General features: G+C 36.5%; 1 protein-coding gene across 9 annotated transcripts in view; it reads left to right on the top strand.

The window, feature by feature from the left end:
* Nucleotides 1-19,487, top strand: part of MECOM (MDS1 and EVI1 complex locus) — a 572,766-nt gene extending 553,279 nt beyond the window's left edge. For 8 of the 9 annotated variants that reach the window (XM_059920491.1, XM_059920488.1, XM_059920489.1 and 5 more), the window contains 7 exons: nucleotides 2,355-2,521; nucleotides 3,601-3,678; nucleotides 7,157-7,326; nucleotides 9,259-9,403; nucleotides 12,780-13,016; nucleotides 13,856-14,039; nucleotides 17,943-19,487. In XM_059920491.1, the coding sequence (XP_059776474.1) occupies nucleotides 2,355-2,521; nucleotides 3,601-3,678; nucleotides 7,157-7,326; nucleotides 9,259-9,403; nucleotides 12,780-13,016; nucleotides 13,856-14,039; nucleotides 17,943-18,077 (1,116 nt within the window). In that variant the 3' untranslated portion in view covers nucleotides 18,078-19,487. The remainder of the gene's footprint in view (nucleotides 1-2,354; nucleotides 2,522-3,600; nucleotides 3,679-7,156; nucleotides 7,327-9,258; nucleotides 9,404-12,779; nucleotides 13,017-13,855; nucleotides 14,040-17,942) is intronic. The other variant, XM_059920492.1, reaches the window with a different exon arrangement.
* Nucleotides 19,488-19,932: the final 445 nt, after the last annotated feature.

Here is a 19,932-nt window from a genome sequence, read left to right as displayed (position 1 = left end):
ATCACCCATGCACTTACTATTTTTCCCAAAAAATATATGCGATCATGCCCCTTACCCCTGCTTGTTACTGCTAATCAGCTTGAAGGCCAGAGGTCATTTTTCACTCAGACAATTTATTCCATGGAGGGTGGAATATCAAAATGATTTTCTGCAAGGAACAATTAGAAGGAATAAATGCAAATAAAATAGTATCATAAAATATTTCTGGATTGATTTTTAATAAATAAAATCCAAAGTAATATGAAAAATGCTAATGCTCTGGTTAGAGGGGGGTAATGACCATATTCAGCGGGGACAGAGTTTCCTCCAACCTCTATGAGCAGCAACATCATTTTATATCTCTGCCCTGTGATCAGTATGTGTCAAAATCCTTCATAGTGACAAATGTGCTGTCCGCTTGCATCTGTGGAGAATGTTTTAGCAGCTGAGTGATTATGAATCAAACCCCTGAGCTTATAGCCCCTGCCGCCTCCCAGTGCGTTCACATTTGTCGTCTGACAAGTAAATGTATCTTGACTTTCCTCTGAGATTTTTTTTGCACCGTGTTTGATGAAAGACATTTGGCAAATTGGCAGTGGTACCCTGTACATTGCAATTTGTAGCTAGCATTAGGAGTCCGGGCATGAAATGAGAGGGCAGGCTCCAGGATAAAGGGAAAAGAAAGAAAGCTAACTACAACATGAATAGTCATTTGAAGAATCAAGCATACAATATTCCCTTTGTAAGAAGAGAATCATGTTTAAGCCATTCGGTTAAGATTTTGCTCCAGTTTAAGAAGTCAGTGGTATTCTGTCCAGCTGTGTGTCCGCGGAGTATACATTTTGTTAATTTTCTTTTTGAGTATGAAATGTTGCCTTTTATTTTTAACCTGAGCTCATAATAAATTAGACCTCCAACTCTGTCTTACCATCTTATCAGCAAAAGAATCTTTTTCTTGGGCTGATCAGTTGCTTGAATGTATAGCTGTTAACATTTTTAATCCTTGCATGGAGTCTTCTGGTCTACCGCCCCAGCCTTTTGAGAAACATACAAAGTGTGTACACAATGCAAACACCTTTTAAACAGCTTTGTGAGTTCTCCAGTGGCATAGTGCCCTGAGAACCAAATAAACAATGGGTGAGTTGATTTTACAAGATGGCCTGAGAGTTTGCTTTTTCTTCTTAGAAATTCAGTAGTAAGCAGCTTCCAAATAAAATGTGAGCATGGGAGAAACAACATTTTGGGAGGGTTGAAGGAAAGGTGAGAGAGTCTGTCTAACTATAGACAGTGAGGATCAAGCTGCCTTTGAAAGTAAATGCCACCCTCTGTTTATGACTCTGTCGAATGTGTGTGCAGGTAGACAAAAACTTGAAGATTATAAGCAAAATAAATTAGGTTATTTGAGGGGAAGAACCAGGCAGCATAGTTTTTCTTCAAGAATACTGCTCTAAGAGTTTGGTTATACTTACAATGCCCATGCCAGGTTATGTGAAGTTATGATAATATATCATGAACTGTCATTTCAACTTAATCTTTGTCCAGGACAAATGAATATTTCACCAAAATTCTTTATACATAATCCCACTTAAAAATCTAGTATATCCAGATATTAATTTAACATAAAGCACTGCTTACACATTTAATTTTTTCTTTCTGCATTACATACCTCTGGCTAAAGCTATAACTTTGGAACACCTGATGTTTTTCATGCTGTGAGTTCTTTTCATGGGACTCCCTACCTCCTATGGTTTTTATTACCTAGACAAGGCATACAGGATCTCTTGCTATAATTTCCAGTTTACTATTTTTTTACTGATTATTCGGAAATCTCACAGACCGAGAAGATGGTGGACTTGTGTCCCAAAGAACCATCTTGCCAGAGTTAGACTCAAGCGTCTTTTATACTAAAAAGGGAGGGAGTAAAGTCAAACATTTCCTGGTTCCAGTCAGCCTCTGGAGGGGATGTGTTAATTTCTTCCTTCCTGCAGTCATTCACAGGTGGGTGGGCCTGGTGAATGTTGATAGCATGATACTAATGCTGTCTCTTAATTTAATAAAAAATCTAACGGTTTTATTCTCTCTCATGTATTTCATTGCTCAATTGTATATCAAATTATTACAAAATGGTCTAACTAAGGGCTTATGGTAAAGTTCACTTGGCACCTTGTAAGCTTGATTCTACCTTTGTTATCTTTAAAATCAATGAATTCTCTCATTTGTTTAACATTGGGACACTACAATCTCTTTCTACAGCCCCTTGCATTCAGCAGATTTGATGCTTCCCTCTTATTAATCAGTTCTTGGTTTGCTAGAGATGATTACAGAAAGAAGGATGTCTGCCCCATCCTTCATGGTCTTGTGCTTTTGCTTTTCAGATGTCAGCTATTGAAAACATGGCGGAGAAGCTGGAGAGCTTCAGTGCCCTGAAACCTGAGGCCAGTGAACTTCTACAGTCGGTTCCCTCCATGTTCAACTTCAGAGCTCCTCCCAACGCCCTGCCAGAGAACCTCCTGCGGAAAGGAAAGGAACGCTATACCTGCAGGTAACTGCAAAGTTAATCATGGCCTGCTTTCCAAAAATCTCCCCTCTGATTTCAAAAGGGCCTGCTGTTTGTTTTGGAAATTATTCTTGATTGGATGATTAATAGCAACCATGATAGATCTCAAGCACTTCAAAGTACTCTTTATTTAGTGAGATGTAAAAATAGTGGTTTAAAAAATTATTATTAAATGAAAATTTTAACACAGGCCATTTGGTTGTGATAAATGAGGTTGGAAATGATCCAAATGCTATCTACTTGTTTCACTTTGATATTTATGAATTTTCTTTCACAGTTAATTATTTTCATCCAAAGGTATAATACTACTGTCCTCAAGCATATATTTATTAATCGTCATGGCATTGAAGAATAAGGCTATTAATGAAGGACAAATAAGGTCGATAAGTGAAGAAAACTAGTTAATAAGTTTCTTGTTACTCATCAGTAGTACAGTAAAGCTCTTTTCTGGTTCCTGTTTTCTTTTTTAATAAATCATACTTACAATTTCTGAATTGTCTTCAGAAATTTGTGGCATCTGACTCAGGCATATCAATTTATCTGCTGTTTGGAAAATGTGTCACTTTCTTTCCAGAAAAGCTTTTATAGGAACATACCTTGATGGATGAGGTCTTAGAATCTTGTCTGATCTGATACCACTCAATGTACAGAGAGCTGTCACTGTGCCTAACATGTAAAATGAGTTGAAACATTTGAAATCTGTTTACATCAACCCAGAATCACAGGCTCTTGTCATTTTTTTATCCCCTTGTCTGGTTCAGTTTTGTGAGTGTAAAGATACAGAGTTAATAAAAGAGGAGCATGGGGGTCATCAAAACTCAAGTCTGTTTTCATAAACTGCTTGCTTATGCATGAGCAAATTCAACCGGATCTCATAACGCAGTCTTTATTTGTAGAGTTATTTATATCTGTAGAATGGCTTGGTTGCAGATTTTAAATACCAAAGACATGTGAGTTCCATGCAAGATTAATTAATTCAGGAATAAGCATCTGGCTTCTATGCAGCTTGAGTGAAATACAGTCAATTGTGCTGACTTTCTCTTATAAACATCTTTTCATAATAGATACTGTGGCAAGATTTTTCCAAGATCTGCGAACCTAACACGGCACTTGAGAACCCACACAGGAGAGCAGCCTTACAGGTTTGACAATGATTTTTACTAAATATCTTGATAAATATTGTAATAAAGTGGGCTCATTGCCACAATTTTAAAAGAGGCTATTTTTGTGAATGTCTGAATGTATGTCTGTTCAATTTTGAGTCAAAGAAGAATTAACTAATGGCTGGGGTTAGAATTTAGAAAAGTCCTAATTTCTTGAATCGTCTTCTTATATCTCAGTTTAAAAGTTCTAGCAGTGTCTAGTACAGAATAAGCGTTTAAGAACAGTTAGCCATTTTTAAAATTAAGTGCTGTCTCTCCTCAGTGATTCATGCCATTTTAATGGGCAATAATCATAATCTTGCAGCCTCCCTCTTCCAAGCCTTAAATCTCTGCTAGGAATTAACAACCCGGATATATCTTTGTTTTCCCAGTACAGCTAAGTCAATGTCTACAGGTCCCATTAGGAGGTTTAAAGGATAAATTTTAAACCTTGAGAGGAGGAAGAAAAGGGAGGTAGGGGTAGAACAGATAAAATAGAATATATTATAGGAAGGGAGCAATTCTGTCAACAATTTCTCAAGTGCTTCTTAGCTTATTCTCTTAAGTGTCAAATCAGCCATATGACACATGGCACCTGTGTTTAATTTTAATATTATTGTTTACTAACAAATGAAACTAACCGCCATTCTCCATTCCAGTTTTAAAATATCACCTACATTGTTGAATGTGTAATGCCTTGCACACAGTATTAGGTACTCATGAATATTTCTTCAAAGAATGAATGTTATTTATCTTAAGTAATATCGTAATTTCATTCTGCTTTGAAATTCTTATGCATTGCATATGTGTAAAATTATTTTTGTCTGAATGCTTTTGTCATTAAAATAAATAAATTCTCAGCTTTCAAAGACTTTTTTACATACGAGGATAAGAAAATGGGCAGACCAATGTTCATCTGAGGATTGTTCAAATTTTAGGAGAAATTTTAGGAGAAAACTGGAGGGACTTAAACTCAGAAAACAATAAAGTATTTTCTTAAATTCTTTGCTTTGCTACATGTTTTGTAAATCACTAATCATAAGTAATATTTATAAGTGACTTTATATGTGATAGAATGTGCTTGATATAGTAGGTCTCAGAGAGATATAAAAATGGGAAGTGTTAGATAATTTCCCTTTTTTGAGAAAATGTCATATCCAAGGAATTCTGCTTAAGTGGAGGAAAGATTTCCACGCTTACATTTTGTTATGGCCAAGGGTCTGGTATGCAACTATGACACCATGCTCATTTTACTCTTTTTTTGTACCTGAATTCAGTGGTTTCATTCTACCCTGTAAATGGTGCTATTATTGTACGTATATTTTTAAAAACACAAACCAGAATTTTTCATAGCTGAAGACCTTAAACAGTTATTTGTCCAGCTCTTCTGTTTTACCAGTGAAAAAAATTAGATCCACAGATGCTAATTGCCTTCTGTAAAAGTCTGGTATTAATAGACCCAAAATTAAAACCCAGGTCTGGAACTCTCAAGTCAGCGTTTTTAGTCTCATACCATGATCTGAAAGGCTCCCTTGACCCCTGTGTTTACATCCAGTAACCAGGAAGGCTTAATCGTGTATGCTCATGAGTGTGTTATGTACTCCTCTTTAGAATTTCTGAAACTTAGGCTCTGAATTGAGCTGTTTCTTGACCACCAACTAATTTACTGGAATAGAATGGAATGATTATTATTTAGGAGCACTCAGACATTTGGCCAAGATATTAGCAGAGGAAAGATACAAAGTAACAGATGGTTTTTGGTTAAAACTTCCTTATTGACTGATTATACTAGAGTGGATGCTATTTATGGGATTTACAGCCTCTGTCCCTATAAGCAGACAGTTGGAAGCATGTCAAAGACAAAATCTCTCTTCCTCATGATTTGTGCAGAAAATATTTTGAGTGAAAATTTTTCTAAAAAGTTTGATGGGAGTGTAAGTTTTCTCTGTCAGTGTTTCCTAGGTTATTCTGCTTAGGACAACACAACTGTGCTAACTGTACCATGGTTCTCATTGCAGTGGGCCTTGGAAGTTCAAAGAAAGCCAAGAGTCCATATATATATTTTTTCAAAAGCAGAAGCTTAAATATTACAACTACTATCAATGTGGGATTTTACCCATTTTAAAATTAATATTATTAATTTAAATTTGAGGAACCTCATGATGCCAGAATGGTTTTTTAGGAGGGAAATTAAATCAGCCCTTGAGTTGGTTTACTGATACTATGACAAAGTAACTAGTTTAACAGGTTTATTTCCCCGCTGAACTAACTAGACATCTGGCATCATGTAGAGACAGCCATAAAGCCCAAACACTTTGAATGGAGTGGGGTAGTTTCTGATGTCGAGTCCCTCGAACTGCTGAGTCTGCATTCAGAAGTGGGAGAAGGGCCCTTCACACACGGAAGAATGAGTTTCGGATTTTTTGGCTGCTAAGTTAGAAATTTTCACTTGAAAGTCATCTAGAGAAAGTTGATTTTTCCTTTTACGCAACACGCGTACAAAAAAATCATATAAACAGACAATGCACTCTTTAAAATGCCAGAGGAGAAAATCTTGTCAGTTATCACTTTTCTTCCTCACCATAAGAGCTGGTGGGAAGGGGAGAGGGTGGGAGGTTACATTTTTATTTTGTGACTGAAGGAGAACTTCAGTAATTTATGATTTTTTATCATAAATATCATGGAAGGCAGAAACCAATTAGCCAGGCAATAATATGTGCTTTCCTGAAAAAACTGGCCTGGTTCAGAACTACCACAGACTCTAGGAAAAATAAAAGTGGAAAACTGGGGGGAATCCAGAGAGAGGGGGTTAGCAAAGACCTTGTGTTTTTATCTGAAAAGGAGAGTTTAGTGGTACTCTTTCTTTTGTGACGGTTTAAACGTTAACACAATAAAGGCTTTGGGGGCTCCTAATAACTATAGATTATGAAAATCAGCCTCTTTGGTATCAGAGTAAACTATTACATTGCCCCAGTTTTAAGAGTTTGGAATCTTTATTGTTATTTTGGAGAAGATAACAGCATTTCTCCTTCAGGATTAGCAATTGAGAAAGTGAATTTACTAAGAAATTATTTAATCAGGCTCAGAAGTTTTGAATTAAAAAATGACCTTTTTACTTTATTTGAAGAATATGTGAATCTGTTTCATGTTTGTTTACAGAAGATTTAATTGTATTGTCCTAAGCAGAAGATAAAACAAAACTACTATTTCTTAATATTTTTAATTTCGTGAGCTTTACTTGAAATATTAGAACTGATTACCTTCATAAACTTGTGATTTTATTATGGTTTTTTACGAAGTCATGAAAATCTTTAACGCAATCAAAGTCTATTTATTGGAATTGAAATTTTGGCTGTGTGGATAGTAATCTTCTCTACAGTGCTGTTTTATGGGTGATAATTTTGGAGATCTGGTTTGCTTGTCTTGAGAAATATCTTTTGATTTGCTTGCGAATATTTGTTCTGTGTTTGTTCTTCAGATGCAAGTACTGTGACAGGTCATTCAGCATATCTTCTAACCTGCAGCGGCATGTTCGCAACATCCACAATAAGGAGAAGCCCTTTAAGTGTCACTTATGTGATAGGTGTTTTGGTCAACAAACCAACTTAGACAGACACCTAAAGAAGCACGAGAATGGGAACATGTCTGGTAGGTCATCAATTGTGTTTTGAAGAGGAGACGGTAGCTTATTTTTCTTATTTTAAAAGACAGCTGTGATCATTCTTTCGTTCCACTTTGACACGAGAATCAGATCCTGTTGTGCAAATTTGCAGCACGTTTCCCTTGAGATTTTTGAATGAAGTGAATGATGTGACCGTTGAATAATATACAACTCAGAGCTTTATTTGGATGATTTTATTTTCTCCTGGATTCATCTCAGTGGGCAATCTCAAGCAAAGAGAACCATGACCCGAACTCACCGGAGACTGATGAACCAAGATTTCCTAAATTGCAGAGAACAATCTTTCCATCTATTGGCACAGAATGTGGCCCCCAGCCTGGCAGGATGACCACGGTGGAGCCCCAGAATACCACGCTCTGAGTATTAACCTAGAAACCATGGCTGCTTTTGCAGAAGGCCTGCAGTTCAGAGGACCTCTCCAGGGGACCTTGCTTAGAGATGAGTGATAGAAGACTGTCAACATGATCAGAGTAGCCCGTAGCAAATGATAGTGCTGTGTGGTTTTGGTCACAAATTCCAATGTAGAATTAAGTTAAAAGTGGCAAAAAACGAGCCTTCCCTTAACCCAGATGTACCAGCACATAGTTAGCAGAAGACATGGTAGGTTTTCTTGCCTTTGGCTTCTAATACGTAGATAATAAACCATTAACGAATGTTTAGCAGCTGGCATATGTGTGTGAAACCAACTTATGTAGTCATAATTTGTTTCTAGAGAATTAAGGAAATGACGTAGAAGTGAGGAGAGGGGCTGTGCATGCAGCTCCTGAAAAGGATTTTAAGAACAGAGAAAAGTTGGGTTTATACAAAGTAGTAATCTTTACTGAAGGAAATTTTGTTTATTATTAATCCGTCCTCTATTGTACAGGAACATTGTTTATGATTTTGAATGAACTATATACTGTTCATTTCCCTTAAAGCCAAAAATCTAATGGTCATGGTTTAAAAATATCGGATTTTAGAGGCGGAAGTCTAATCCAATACACAAAAGTGGCTACACTTTCTTACAGTATACCACTATAATTTGTCTAGTCAAAATTATTTCAGAAAATAAATAAGTTAAAGATATAATGTGTCAAATTTGAATACTTGTTTTTTGGTCCAGGTTATAACTTCGTTAAGCTGAGGGGTGTTCTAACCTCTTGTTTTTGTCATCTAGACTATTGTGATGAACTATTAAACTGTAGATATTTTGTGGGCACGCTAAACAGCATGAAGCAAATGTTAGTATAAAGTTTGACCACATGTTATAAAGTGTTTATAATTTGTAAATTTATGGAAACTTTAGAACAATCTGTGATACAGGTATTTTGATTCTAATTTTATAGGTAAGGAGGCTGACAATAATTCTGTAATCCACAGACTCAATATTGTCCTCTTAATACTATACCACAACTGTCTCTTGACTGGTGTGTTCTGAGTCTACCCACGGCTTAATCCACCAAATCAAAATGCAGTATTTCCAGCACGTGTTCAGTCTTTATTTGATAACATACTTTAGCACAGGGGCAATAGATACATATTGACTGCAGCCAGGTATACGGTTTCTTCTGCAGAATGTATGTAAGACCTCTCTATAATTTGCCTCACCCCATATTCTCATTCTACAAATTAAAATGTTCCCATGTCACAGTGGGAAAAGGAGGAAGCTAGTGGGAGAAACGGCATCTTTGGGTGACTGTATCTCACTATTTCAATGGTTCAAAATAGTCCCCATTACTCATTGGCATGGGCACTGTGGTAAAATTGGGAAGACCTTGACCTCCTAAAGTTGTCATTATTAATATTCGAGAAAGCCTGTTTTAGGAAACAACACTGATCAAATGAAGAAGGTATGGGATTCAAAATAAGTTGCCCTATAGATAATAGTCTTTTTCACAAAAGGCTTTCTCTCCCCTCAGGTACGGCCACATCGTCGCCTCATTCTGAACTGGAAAGTACAGGTGCGATTCTCGATGACAAGGAAGATGCTTACTTCACAGAAATTCGAAATTTCATCGGGAATAGCAACCATAGCAGCCAGTCTCCCAGGAACACAGAAGAGAGGTAAAGCTTGTTTTTTCCTCTTTAAAGTCGATGGTTTCACAAATGAACGTTTTCAAATACATTTGCAGTGCTCACTCTTGTGACACTACTTTACTCCTGCCACCAATGGCTCGTATTTATTTAGTGCAGATTAAATACCAAATGGTCTTCTAAGCACTTTATATTATTAGTTAACTTAATTACCCTAATAACCCTATGAGATGGCGACTATTGTTATACAATTTTATCAGTGAAGGAATGGAGACATCGAAGGTTAAATAACTTGCCCAAGGTCACGTAAGTAATAAATGGGATTCAACCGGGATCTGTGGTTCCAGAGCCCAGGCTTTTACCACCGTTCTGTTCTGCCTCTCTTGATAGCTGATTAGAACATTTGATCAAAACTTTCCAACTAGAAGGGAAAGCCACCACAGGGGTTCAGTTGAATCACTGACTAACAGTGTTTACTATTATAGATCATATGATATATAATGTATACAGAGAGTATATGACTATATATATTATATGACTGTATATATATCTGTATGTATATCTATCTGTATATATTTATACATACCTGTAGATAATTACATATAAAATACTTATTGAATGTCATCCAAATATCTTTTTAGAAACCGTTTGTGACTTCGGAATAAGATTCTATCCCTTCCTTATATGCTCTCAGGTGCATCCTCATTTAATTCTGGCATGTTTGTTTCAGTGGGTGTAATCATCCTTGTTTTCAATGACCTGGTGCACTGGCTCGCTCTTGTCATTATCAACATCAAGCACATATGGCTTAATTCATATAGAAAAACTTTTAATGCTGCTGATAATGATAATGAATACTTATCTAGTATTTTACATTTTATGTGATGTAAATGAAACATTATTTTACCCAAACTACTGGGTTTAATTTTTCTTATCTATAAGTTACCATTAAGTATCTGACATTGAGAACTATGTTGTTCTGAATATAACTATCCAATGGCCTGTTAAATTAGGATGCTGCAATGTACATTTTAATGTAACTGGAAATTAATGAAAGTTCCATGACTTTTTATCATGCAAGTGTTATTGTTAGTGTTCTCTATTTTTGATGCTATTAAAAGTCAAAGTTAATTGTTTTAGGTACTTTTTCCATTAAGGCAAGTATCAAATAAACATTATTTTCCAAGATAACATAAAAATATATGACCACTCTGTTCTTCAACTTGTATAAAATTGTTTCTAAGGGAACAAGGAGAGAAGATCTGCTATTGCATGACTCTTCCCAGCCTCTCAGAAGTCTGATAAAACTATAACTTTGTGCAGTTGGATGTCTTTCCCTCTGCTCGCCCGTGTGTGTGTGTGTGTGTATGTGAGAGAGCAAGCAAGAGAGAGAGAGAGAGAGAGAGAGAGAGAGAGAGAGGTGAGGCAGATATCAGAAGTACAAAGTACTAAGGACAAGTAAGAAAGACAGTCATGATCTTTTGATAATTTTGACATTTTGTTAATGATAGTTACATGATACAAATAAGAAATAGCGAACAAAAAGCACCATTTGTGTTCTGAGACTCCTATTCAGATTTCGAGCCCTTAGCCGGAGATTTGTGAACCATAAAGCTGCAACATCTGGCTTCAACATGTCTAAACAGCGTAGAAGTAAGAAGACTGAGTCATCCAACTTTTCTCCCCTCAACTCCTATCAGACTACTTTTGATGAATAATTTAACCCCCATAAATTGCCACATTTGAAAGCATAATTAACAAATAGGTTTTCTTAATCACGTTGGCTTTGTTACTTTTGGTTTTCATCCATGCACTCTTTTGTTCTTTTACTTTTTCTTTCATTTCTTTAAAACAACAATTTCGATCCATTCAAGCTAGCAAGTTGGCAGTGTAACTGGAAACTAATAATTTATGTCTGTGCAAAACATGTTTTCATCATTCTTTGATAAAAGAGGTTAAGAGACGGATTGTATAAAAAAACTTAATGATGATATGACTTTTTCTGGTCAAATGAATTTTTACTGTGTGCATCTGTCACATCCCCAATTGTTTTATTTATGTAATTTTTTGCCCTGAGAAATCTAAGTATTAAATTATACTCATTTTTTTTAATGTGGGAAAGTGATGGGGATCTATCGCTGATACCTGATTTTCCATAATCTGAAAAATAGTTACATTAAATGTGAAAATTGTACATGACTATAACAATAATTTAGCAGTCTCAGCAAGTTTTCTGAATTAGTAAATAGGTAAAGGAGCAAGACAAAATTGAAAGATTCTGAATGACCCAGGAATCAGGACACCTGGATGCCTAGGATGATTTAATTTCTAACAAGCTTTCTGTACTTGGTCAAGTGCCTTAACTTCTCTGATCATACATCTTTAAAAGGAGGAAGTTAGGAGGAGAGATTCAAAACATTTATAATTGTTTTATAACAGTTTCAACTTTAAAATCTTACAATGAAACTTAAATTCAAGTTACACATATTTTAATGTTTACTTTAAAGCCTGAAAAGCTTATCCTGGTTTCATAAATGCCCTCAAACGTTTTAAACGGGGACTTCTATGTTATTAAGCTTTTTTTATAATTAAACTTTTGAATCACATATTGCAATCCTTGCCACCACAGACTAAAATGTTACAGATGGCTTTTTAAATATAATAGTCTTCTTTTGCATCATTATGTTATACACACTTGCTAAGTAAGCTTCAAAAGATATTTGTACAATTACATTTTTATATCATTTCCCACTCCAGTGTTATCCTGGGAAACAAGGAATTTTTTTACATTCAGATCATCCAGGATAATTTGAACAAAGTACGAATAAATGAGCACTCAAACACTTTCAAGTCTCAGTAGAGTGTTTAAGTGCCATATACCCACCAATGTCACCTAGAAATAGCAAATACTGGTTAGTCCTTGGCAGCCACTTTAACATTTTCTTTGAACTCTTAGATTCACTTGAAGCATGTGTATTGAAGCTTTGGCAATGTTGCTCAGGGGTATGAGTTTTCCAGAAATCTATTCTTTTAAATGGTGCATACTTATATGGTAATTAGGTAACTTTACTTAGAGAAAACCTTTGTGTGCTTTTTATATCATATATAACAATGTCATTTATCAAGCAAAGGCCTGATAAGAAATAGGAGACTGAGATTGTTCTCCCAGTTCGACCAGAGGCTCTATTTATAATCTGAATAATCACACAATTTTTTTTTCTTCATTTTCTCATCTGTGAGGTTACATTGTTTTCCCATGGTTGCCATAAAGCATAAACAATAAAAAATTTGCTCTAGAAATGTTGAAAATTAAATTGTTGCTTGGAAGACGTGATCATAGAGCTAACTGCACGTTTAAAAATGATACCAGTAATTGAACCTCTTTCTTTTTTTATGCTTTTGAAAGAATGAATGGCAGTCACTTTAAAGATGAAAAGGCTTTGGTGACCAGTCAAAATTCAGACTTACTGGATGATGAAGAGGTGGAAGACGAGGTGTTGTTAGATGAGGAGGACGAAGACAACGATATTACTGGGAAAACAGGAAAGGAACCAGGGACAAGTAATTTACATGAAGGAAACCATGAGGATGACTATGAAGACACCAGCGCCCTGGAGATGAGTTGCAAGACGTCCCCAATGAGGTGAGAAGCAAGAGTAGATCCATGTAGGGTTACAATTCCTGCTGCTCTGTTCTTCCATTAGTGCACTATTCCAGGTGATAAGCAATTTGCGAGCAATAAATTATAAAAACTACACTTGAATTAGCAAGGCATACACAGTGGATTAATTTCTAAAGATGGAAACAAAGTGGCCATCAACATAATCCGCAAGCATAAAAATACATCAGTATTTGTGGAACTCTGATTAACCTGAGGAAGGAAGGGTAAATGAAAGCTACACAAGTACACAATCACTTATTTAGACTCTACCTATTTCTACTCAAAGAAAAATAGAGATTTCAACATAATCTAATTTATTCAATTTATCTGGTGTGTTATTATTCAAATATTATTGAGATAGATTTCACTTTACTTGATATATTTGGAACCTATATAGATGATAGATATTTAAATGGAAAAAATTAGCCCAATAGTTAAATTGATGGGAATTTTATTATATTTTCATATGGATAATTGGTGCCAAACGAGTATAATCGTAACTGGCTTTATTTTAAATGGAAATTATAAACATATGAATTCTGTCTCCACGGCATTGCTGACTTCCCATGTCATTGACTTTAATTCTTTATCTCAAATATACTCTTGCTTTAGTCATGAAAAATCTTAAAAGAAATATATTTATAAGATAGAATATTTGTAAGCTTTTTAAAGAACCCAAGAATTGATGCAGGCTACTTTCTACTGCAAATATAATATGACGTTTGACAAGTGTATAGACTCAAATGAAAAGTGATTTGGTTGGATATCAAACTGAAAAAGAAAAAAAAAACCCTATGTGCTTTCCCATTGGTTCATTTTAGGTATAAAGAGGAAGAATATAAAACTGGACTTTCTGCTCTAGATCATATAAGGCACTTCACAGATAGCCTCAAAATGAGGAAAATGGAAGATAATCAATATACTGAAGCTGAGGTGTCTTCTTTCAGTGCTTCCCATGTGCCAGAGGAACTTAAACAGCCGTTACACAGAAAGTCCAAATCACAGGTACATACTTTCCTGCAGTATAGCATCCTGATGACATTGTGCCTTTGACGCCAAAGGCAGATACTCTTTGCAATGTTCTAGAATCTGAGCAGGCTCAGATGCTTTACTCAAAACGTTCAAATCTTTGTCTATGACCGAATCCAAAATAGTCAACCCCTACGGCAATTAATATGACTGGATTCTGCACAGAAATTTCTGTGTCAAAGCCTGACCTCCAATAATCTTCTCTTTCCTTTGCAATTACCTTACCTATGTATAGATGGTCCATAATGTTTCCTTGCACCTATTTGTATATTACTTCAGAATTATTTTCTAATGCTTCGGATCTATAAGTTTTGTCAACCTAATTGCATTTTGAGATTTTTGGAAAGTGAATTCTGTCCTCTATTTTTGTTTCTTACTGTACATAATTAATAAACAAGTCATCTAATGATAGAATTTAGGAGTAAACAGAGGGTCAGAGATGAAATGAATTGCCAAAAGTCTGTAGCAACTTAATGGCAAATCTGGAAATAAACCCTATCGATTTTTATTGAATGAATGAATGAATGAATGAGTGGTACCCAAGTTCACTGAGGTCTATAGCAATCTATCAGCACTATGGTAACCAAAATAAATCCATTTAAGGATCTATAAATACCACTGAACAGAGCTTCGGTTCTTTTTTCACAAAAAAGGGAAGTCAGTCCTTTCTACTTGACATCTGCACTCAACCAGGTTGTTTATTCAGGACCATTTTAAAGAAAGAAAAAAGAAACTTTCTGTTGTTATATCTGTTGGTCACTTTGGTCTAATTGTTTGATCCAGAGTTCATTTTAGAGGTGGCCTGACATATCAAACCATGTGACCATATTAACTCCTACATTTGGAAATTTCTTATTTGGATGAGATGTTTTGCACTGGTCTTAACAGCAAATGTGGTCATATCACAACTAAAGTGGGGAAAACATTATTCCAATGGGATAATACAAATTTGAAAATATCAGTAAAGTCAATAAAAAGTCTTAAGATATCACGTATGGTAGTAGGCAACATAAATATTCTTTCTGAATTGAAGTGAAAGCACCCACCCTCAACTCTGGAGCTGCCTAGCTCCATAAACTTGAGAACATCACTTCACAACTATGGGTACCATTTCCTCATTGTAAAGTGGAGTGAGTGGAGAAGATGTCTAATATCCCTTCCTGCTCTATCATTGAATGAGGATAAAAATGAATTTTTCATTTTCTAACATTAAAAGTAAACCAGCCAGAGTAGACATCTCATTTTCACGTGGAGACAGCCGTAAGAAGTGGCCAGTATATTTTTTTGACTCTTGATTTCCCATTCTTCCTTGCTAGTGGATCAGAGAAAGTGGGGGAGCCAGCTTTTCTTTCTTTTTCTAAAATTTCTTTTAATTATTCCACCCCAAATTATGACATTATAAGGCACAATACCTGAAAATTCCTGAAACTGTCACAGTGATAGAAAGCAAAGGGTCCTGGGAACTTAAAGATAATGGAAATGATGTATTTCAGTACCAGCATTTTGATATATAAAGTCCTGGCCCAGCTGGGCTAACAATTACCTTCACAAGAAGTACTTGCATTTTGCAATTTTAGCTCATATTTTTATTGTTACTTGATAATGTCATATATATATCAATCTGAAGATGGTCATGCCTTTTTGCAAACTGACTTTGTTTCATGAGACTTTATTCATTCATTCAGTTGTCATTAACTGTCAGTTATGTGCTCGGCACTGATCCTTGTGCATGAAAATGTTTATTTCCTTTGATTACCAAAAGGCAGACATTCCATATTTATCATTTTCTAGAATCTGAATAGATTCAGATGCTTTACTCAAAACTCATATATTTACTCTGTGATTTTTATAGTGATTGAATCCAAAATAGTTGACCAATACAACAGTGGCTGCCTTCTGTATGGAGTTTTCCCTGAAAAACCCTATCCTACAAAAATTAGTTTCATGATAACAGGTACTGTTTACATCAGGGACACTAAGCTAAGCACTTTATGTAAGTTAGTGCTTGTGGTTCCTCCACAACCATTGGAGGTAAGTTTTTGTTATTATTATCCACATCTCATATGAGGGAAGTAACCTTGAAAGATTAAGCAACTTGCCCAAGGTCACGCAGCTAGCTGAATAGAGGCAGGTTAAAAGCCAGGATTAAAACTCAGGATTTTGGGTCTTCCCTGGTGGCGCACTGGTTAAGAATCCTCCTGCCAATGTAGGGGACACGGGTTCAAGCCCTGGTCTGGGAAGATCCCACATGCCTCAGAGCAACTAAGCCCGCCAGCCACAGCTACTGAAGCCCACGTGCCTAGAGCCCGTGCTCCGCAACAAGAGAAGCCGCCACAATGAGAAGCCCAGGCACCGCAACGAAGAGTAGACCCCACTTGCCACAACTGGAGAAAGCCCGTGCACCGCAATGAAGACCCAACGCAGGCAAAAATAAATTAAAAAAAAAAAAAAACCTCAGGATTTCAAAATTTTTCTTGTAATCCCTTTTATTTTTCCACATATCAGAATGAGTTAAAAAAAAAAAGAAAGAATGAGTTTTGTTAAAACCATTTCAGAATAGTGTTCATCTTGATCTCTAAATGTGGGTATGTGATTGGAATAAAGTTCAATGCTCACTTCACCCACACTTTAAACCCTACAAAGGACAAAGACTCTATGTTATTTATCCTTGATTCCCTGGGACATAGCACAGTGCCTGGCATAGAGTAGATGCTTAAGAAATATTTGTAACATGTCTGCTGGGATTTTGTAGAGGTCCAGAAGGCAAATAGCATACATAAAAGTCAAATGTGTACATTGAGAGCAATCACCCAGCAAATCAAAATCAGTCTGCGAGAGCAGATTTTCTAACTGAATGTCATGATTACGGAAGAAACCACAGACCGGCCACATGTCTCAGCACGACTCCCAGAGATGAAATTCTGCTTAACAACAGAGGCATTTTGTCTTTGTTTACCAACGGTGGAATGTCTTTGGCAGGACTTTAATGATTCCTCTTCAGCAGCATTTTGACAAGCAAGTTTAGCAGTGGATGAGACCAACAAATCAACAGTGAAAAGTTCACTCCTAAGTCAAGACCAAACATTTCATTTGAATATTTTACTTGGCAGCAAATGGGGAGATTCTCTGAACAGTTATTTAGACTTTGACTTTGAGCACCCCTGTGCACCTTATGCGGGCAGATACTAGAGCACAGGGGTTAGAACTTTCTTGGGTCTTGTGTTTTGTTTTATTTTTTGGTAGAACCAACTTGATTTACCTCAACTTTCAAGGTCTTTGAGTGTCAGCATTGAATACTTCAAGTGTGGAGGGGAAATGGACAAAGCATTCAAAGCTGGGCAGAAATAAGTTTTACTTATGCCTCCTCCCCTCTAGGTGAGTGACTCTGGGCGAGTCATTTCACCTTCAGTGCTCTCAATTATCCAGTGCAGGAGTCCGTGCGACTGTTTCCTCTGGACCACAGTGCTGTCAAGGCAGGCCTGTCTCTTATTTGTATTTGCAGTTTCAGTTGTAAGCATTCAGTAATATTGTGGGTGAGTTGAACATGTGCATAGACAGTGGATGGATGGTTATTATAGTTAAGGTCGGGGAGGGGGATGACTTCTGTTTTTTAATGGGGGCACTGTTGTCATTCTAGGTTGGGTCATTAATTTTTTGTTCTGCAGACTGTGTCACTTTTGTGGCCCCGAGGCAATGAAGGCCAGCCGTAACTCCATGTCGTTATAACACAAGAAAAAGTCCCGCACTCTTCCAAACACACCCATGAGGGATGATCTTTCTCAGGGTCCCTTCTCTTTGTAACATTCACCAAAGATATCCTTCGAATGGAAAGTGATGTTTTTCAAATGCCATTTACCGAGTCTCTCCTTTTTACCTCAGGCATATGCTATGATGTTGTCATTGTCCGACAAGGAGTCCCTCCATTCTTCATCCCACAATTCTTCCAACGTGTGGCACAGTATGGCCAGGGCTGCGGCGGAATCCAGTGCTATCCAGTCCATAAGCCACGTATGACATTCCCAAGGTCGACCAGAATGGGACCAAGTCCAACGGTAGCATGGCTCTTTCACATAGGACTATTTAAAAGACTGCTGAGCAGAATGCCTTATAAACCTGAAGGGTCACTCATGTAAAGTCTGGGGACCTTAAACTGAATGATTAAAAAAAAAAAAAAAGAAAGAAAGAAAGAAAAAGAAACTATTTATTCTCGATATTTTGTTTTGCACAGCAAAGGCAGCTGCTGACTTCTGGAGGATCAATGCGACTTAAAATGATTCAATAAAAATGAAAAACTTGCTGGGCAGAAAGTGTCTTCCCGTTCACCTTGCCCCTGGGAGTGGGTGGGTGAGAGGAGCAGTTAAGATGGCAGCATTGATATGAATGAACACTCCATGGAAACTGAATTCCTTTTTGTACAAGATCACCTGACACATGATTGGGAACAGTTGCTTTTAATTACAGATTTAATTTTCTTGCTTTGTTAAAGTTTTATGTAATTTAACCCTTCGAAGACAGAAGTAGTTGGATGAAATGCACACTTGATTATTATAGAAACTGATAACAGGGAGTATTTTTTTCCCATTAACTTTTGCCTTCTTTAAGTACATTGTTTAAAACGAGGGAACAAGGGTATGTGTATATTGTAAACTATGGATGTTCAATGCTCAAAGAGGTTAAGTCAGTGAAGTAACCTGTTCATCACCAGTACCGCTGTACCACTACGCTAATAGAAGGTTTGCCAAATCCTTGTAATAACATCTTAATTTTAGACAATCATGTCACTGTTTTTTAATGTTTAATTTTTTGTGTGTGTTGCGTGTATCATGTATTTATTTGTTGGCAAACTATTGTTTGTTGATTAAAATAGCACTGTTCCAGTCAGCCACTACTTTCTGATGTCCGAGGCACACCCCTTTTTGAATTTCAAGGACCAAGGTGACTCGACCTGTGTATGGGAGTGCCAAATGGTGTTTGGCTTTTCTTAACATTCCTTTTTTTGTTGTCGTTTTGTTTTCCTTCTTAATGAGCTAAATACGAATAGATGCAACTTAGTTTTTGTAATACTGAAATTGATTGAATTGTATAAACGATTATAATTTCTTTCATGAAAGCATGATTCTTCTGATTAAAAACTGTACCCCATATTTTACGCTGGTTGTCTGCAAGCTTGTGCGTTGTTATGTTCATGTTAATCCTATTTGTAAAATGAAGTGTTCCAGACCTTATGTTAAAAGAGAGACGTAAATAACAGACTGTATTCAGTTATTTTGCCCTTTATCGAGGAACCAGATTTGTTTTCTTTTTGTTTGTAATCTCATTTTGAAATAATCGGCAAGTTGAGGTACTTTCTTCCAATGCTTTGTACAATATAAACTGTTATGCCTTTCAGTGCATTACTATGGGAGGAGCAACTAAAAAATAAAGACTTACAAAAATGGTTATTTTTCCCACAGTGTGGTATTTTCCCTTCTCATGCAATTTTGGTTTCCCTTTGGGATCCAATGATTTAAAGATATGCTGTCTGGGACTTTGATGCCCTAATAGATACATGGAATGTAGAGCATGTGTGTATAGTTTTGAGATGACATGAAGGATAGCCCTTGGCCCAGAGGGACTTGGACTATCTCCCACTCATTGCTCTGGACTTTCTCCATGTGGTACAAAGTCAGGGCTCAGGTGCAACACTACATGGTCCTTGGGATCACCCCATGTCTGCAGTACCCGTTTTAGTTAGGACAGAGCAACCTACAGTTTTTCTTCTCGATTTTACCTAGTGCCTGCCAAAAGGCATTGTGTTTCTTATTTTTGTTTTTAATTACCCAAATACTGTTAATTGATTCCCAAAGTGGTGGGGACCCTTTAACTTTTC

This window comes from Balaenoptera ricei, chromosome 4, assembly GCF_028023285.1.
Source record: "Balaenoptera ricei isolate mBalRic1 chromosome 4, mBalRic1.hap2, whole genome shotgun sequence".
Lineage (NCBI taxonomy): Eukaryota > Metazoa > Chordata > Mammalia > Artiodactyla > Balaenopteridae > Balaenoptera > Balaenoptera ricei.
This window is presented reverse-complemented; position numbering and strand designations above follow the sequence as displayed.